Here is a 3,841-nt window from a genome sequence, read left to right as displayed (position 1 = left end):
CTGATGTAGTGCCTTATGCACCGTCTGGAGTTAATAAACCCTTATTACTCAAAAAGAAGAAAAATAAGGTTTACAAAAATTAGTCAAAATTATACAATAGAATTGGAGTTATTTGTGCATTGATAGATTGAAATTTCTCATGAAAATAGCGTTTAAAATAAATTCAGTATCTTAATTTGGAGAAATCAGGCAATATTATTATTATTATTTTGTTTTAAACAATACATTACAAGATAAGTATATATATAAGTATATATAGATATAAGTACATAAATTATTTATTTATATCTATATATAAGTATATATATATATATAGATATAAGTAAATAAAGTAAAGCAAAATGACTTGATGGTGAATATTGATAATCGGTTCAAGATTTGAACGGAACATTGAAGATTGGTGCTAAATTTGATGGAGAATGTAATGATTAATTGGTTCTATATTCTAAAGAGAATGATTGGTACTAGATTTAAAGGAAAATATCAAAGATTGGTACTAGATTTGATGAAAAGCGTTGATAATTAGTAGCTACTAGATTCAATGGAGAACATTGATGATTGGTACTAGGTTTGATGGAGGATGTTGATGATTGGTATTAAATTTGATAGAAAACTTTGATGATTGGTGTTGGATTCTATGGAAGACGATGATGATTGGGACCAGATTCTATGGAGAACATTAAATATTGGTATTAAATTTAATTTGTCCGCCTCCGTAGTGTAATGGTCAGCACGCTCGGCTGCCGTTCTGGAGGTCCCGGGTTCGATTCCCAAGGGGGGTAAAATAAATATAAGTGATTTTTTCACTGTCATATTTATTCAATATTACCCTGGACTGGTACCTGAAGCGGAGGGCTGATCACCTTTCCTTCATGTGTAAACGATCAAGATAACACTGCGTTTAATGACGCAGTGCCCTATGCACCATTGGGGTGCGGATAAGGGTTTTATTATTATTATTATTATTAAATTTAATGGAGAATGTTGATGATTGATACTAGATTTCATGAAAAAATTTTGAATATTGGTGCTAAATTTGATATATGTGGAATGTTGATGAATGGATGGTAGCTAAAGGCGCTTACCATTACAATACGAAGGCAGACAAAAATTTTATAAAAATAATAAACTAACAACGATAATCTAGCCTGATTTCTCAAAAATTAAAAAAAATTAAATGTTTACATTACTTTGGATTTCGTTTTTCGTCAGATATTCATTCCATGGTATCGTATTGCACCTTTTTGACCTTGAGGTACCTGAAGATGCCGTAGCCCGTGACGGTGAAGAGCACGGCTACGCTGAGCGTGGCCCCCACCGCGATGGGGGCGGTCTCGTCCCTCAGGGAGCCCCCGATGGCGCACTGGAACTGCGTGCCGAACGCGTTCTTGGCCTTGTACATGAAGGCCTGCAGCTGGAAGTCGCGCAGGTACAGTGTGGCCTCGTGGTCGAGGGAAGAGCTGCGAATGCACAAAAACCGGCCTTCAGACTTGAGCCCAGACGTTCACTCATATTACGGGTATGTCACTCATATTACGGGTATGTCAGCAGAACGCTTCAAGGCATTCAAACAAGTTCCAATATAGCGGAATTAAAAGGAGAAAAACTGTAATTAAAATTAATTAATTAAAACTGTAATTGGAGATAATCCAGATTTTGTGAACAAGTATTTGGACACACTCAAAATGTTGTAAATAAATTATCTGGTCAAATTATAAGCTTAATAATAAAAATGAAAATGGTATTTTCTGGCGTTTCTCATGTGTGTGATTATAATCCGGGATTCGGATCTCACATACTAATATAAGAGTTTTTGCTTAGTAAAAAGCTTCTTTACATCTCACCAATAGATGTCTCTAGTGAGGTTTTAGTGATTCATGAACAAGGTTTCTAAATTAGTTCATATATATAGAACTTCCAAGAATTTGAGTAGTGTGGTTGTCAATAATGGGTAGAATTGGTGAATGTTACACGTGTGTAAAGTGATCACTTAAACCAGCCTATGACGGTCGTAAGCCCCGTAAATGCCCAGACTTCCATATTCTTCTTCATCTTTGATGAGATGTCAAAAAATAATATCAAAATGTTGTAAGTATAAGTTAATATTTGTGGACTGACCTCCACATTTCGTCGTAACGTAACATTCGCGACGAGCATCCGACTTCGGATGGGGCACTCGGAACACTGTACTGACTATACGAATGCTCGCATCGTAACGTATTACATTACAACCAAATGACTCCGGTCAGTTCCCACCTTTACAATCTCATTGAACTAAAAAAGTAGTATATAAGACTGTCTGGAAGACTTTTCTCCTTTGAACTTCACTATCCCGGATGACTTGATGCATTCTACTAGTACTCCCCATTGCCTTAAAATAGTAGTATGTAAGACTGCCTAGAACAGAACATTTATGTGTGTGACTTGACAAAAATGAGTATAAGTCACAATTTCATTGAACAAAGAAAGTACTGAGTAAGTCTAGACTTTTCTCCTTTGAATTCGACCATCCCAGATGACTTGATGCATTCTACTAGCACTCCCCATTGAGCTAAAATGGTAGTATGTAAGACTGCCTAGAACAGAACATGTCGCTCACTCCTTTCAAGAACGTCATAAATCAAAAATCGACAATTTTCATTAGTGCATGTTTTCGGAATGCCCAGAAAATGTACTATATCCCAGCAAAAGCGTCATATTTTAACTAATTATTTACACGCTACAGGGGAGAAAGTGTTGTTTTGCATTTTGAAGAACAGGTATTGTTTAATTATTTTTTTAAATATACTAAATATTTTTCAAATGGAGAAAAAACATTCTGGCTTTACCTAAAAAGATCAATAAGTGGCTTGATATTTATTTTTAGTACATTTTATTATATCTTTAAACATTAAAAACAATCTCCTGAAAAATCAAGTTTTTTGAAATATGACGTTATTGAAAGGAGTGAGAAAGGGTATGTCTTTGACTTGACAAATATAAGTAACAATTTCACTGAGCTAAAAGAGGGCCGTATCAGACTGTTTAGAAAAGGAGACTTTTCTCCTTTGAACTCCACAATCCCGGAAGGCTTGATGCGTTCTAGTACTCCCTCCCCCCTAAACATGTTCCCGGCCCTACTCACTGCGGGTCCTGGTTCTCCAGGGGCACAGCGGTCTCCTGCGAGCAGGCGTAGGACTTGCCCACGGGCGTGGGGAACAGCAGCGCCGGCACCTTGGTGCCCAGCTCGGCCTTCACCCCGCCGACCGCCACGTGCTCAAACAGCTTGTTGTCCGTGCTGTACTGCACCTGCACGCGGGACACGTACCACCGCTCCCCGCCGGGCGTCTAAACACAACGTAAATCAGAGTCAAACCTATGGCTTTATAAAAACTGTCAATAATTGCTTTTAGAAACCTATGGCATTTTAAATACTGTCAATAATTGCTTTTATGTTTTACCATTTTTATTTTGTGTGTAAGTCTTAATTTTAATGTAATCAAAGATGTATCAAAACTAAATAGTGTGTTATATCGCTCACTCCTTTCAACAACGTCAAATACCAAAAATTTACAATTTTCGGTTGTGCATGTTTTCGAAATGTCCAGAAAATGTACTATATCCCAGCAAAAGCGGCATATGTTAAACTCAATATTTACCCTCTACAGGACAGAAAGTGTTGTTTTTGCATTTTGAAGAAAAGGTATTGTTTAATTATTTTTTTAAATACATAAAATATTTTTCAAATGGAGAAAAAACGTTCAGGTTTTACCTAAAAAGATCTGTTGCACAGTAAAAAGTTCAAAAAGTGGCTTGATATTTATTTTTAAACATTGTATTATATTTTCAAACTTAAAAAACA

General features: G+C 36.2%; 1 protein-coding gene across 1 annotated transcript in view; it reads right to left on the bottom strand.

Annotated features, from left to right (window-relative positions):
* Positions 1-1,024: 1,024 nt before the first annotated feature.
* Positions 1,025-3,841, bottom strand: part of LOC148302117 (lysosome-associated membrane glycoprotein 5) — a 16,484-nt gene continuing 13,667 nt past the window's right edge. Inside the window, exons 5-6 of the mRNA XM_088272038.1 lie at positions 3,125-3,327; positions 1,025-1,460 (exon numbers count right to left, since the gene is read on the bottom strand). Coding sequence (XP_088128164.1) covers positions 1,217-1,460; positions 3,125-3,327 — 447 coding nt within the window. The 3' untranslated portion in view covers positions 1,025-1,216. The remainder of the gene's footprint in view (positions 1,461-3,124; positions 3,328-3,841) is intronic.

Source organism: Brachycentrus maculatus, unplaced genomic scaffold (assembly GCF_059751285.1).
Source record: "Brachycentrus maculatus isolate JH-2025_06_01 unplaced genomic scaffold, ASM5975128v1 h1tg000475l, whole genome shotgun sequence".
NCBI lineage: Eukaryota > Metazoa > Arthropoda > Insecta > Trichoptera > Brachycentridae > Brachycentrus > Brachycentrus maculatus.
The sequence above is the reverse complement of the archived record's forward strand: the minus strand, read 5'-3'. Positions and strand labels throughout refer to the sequence as shown.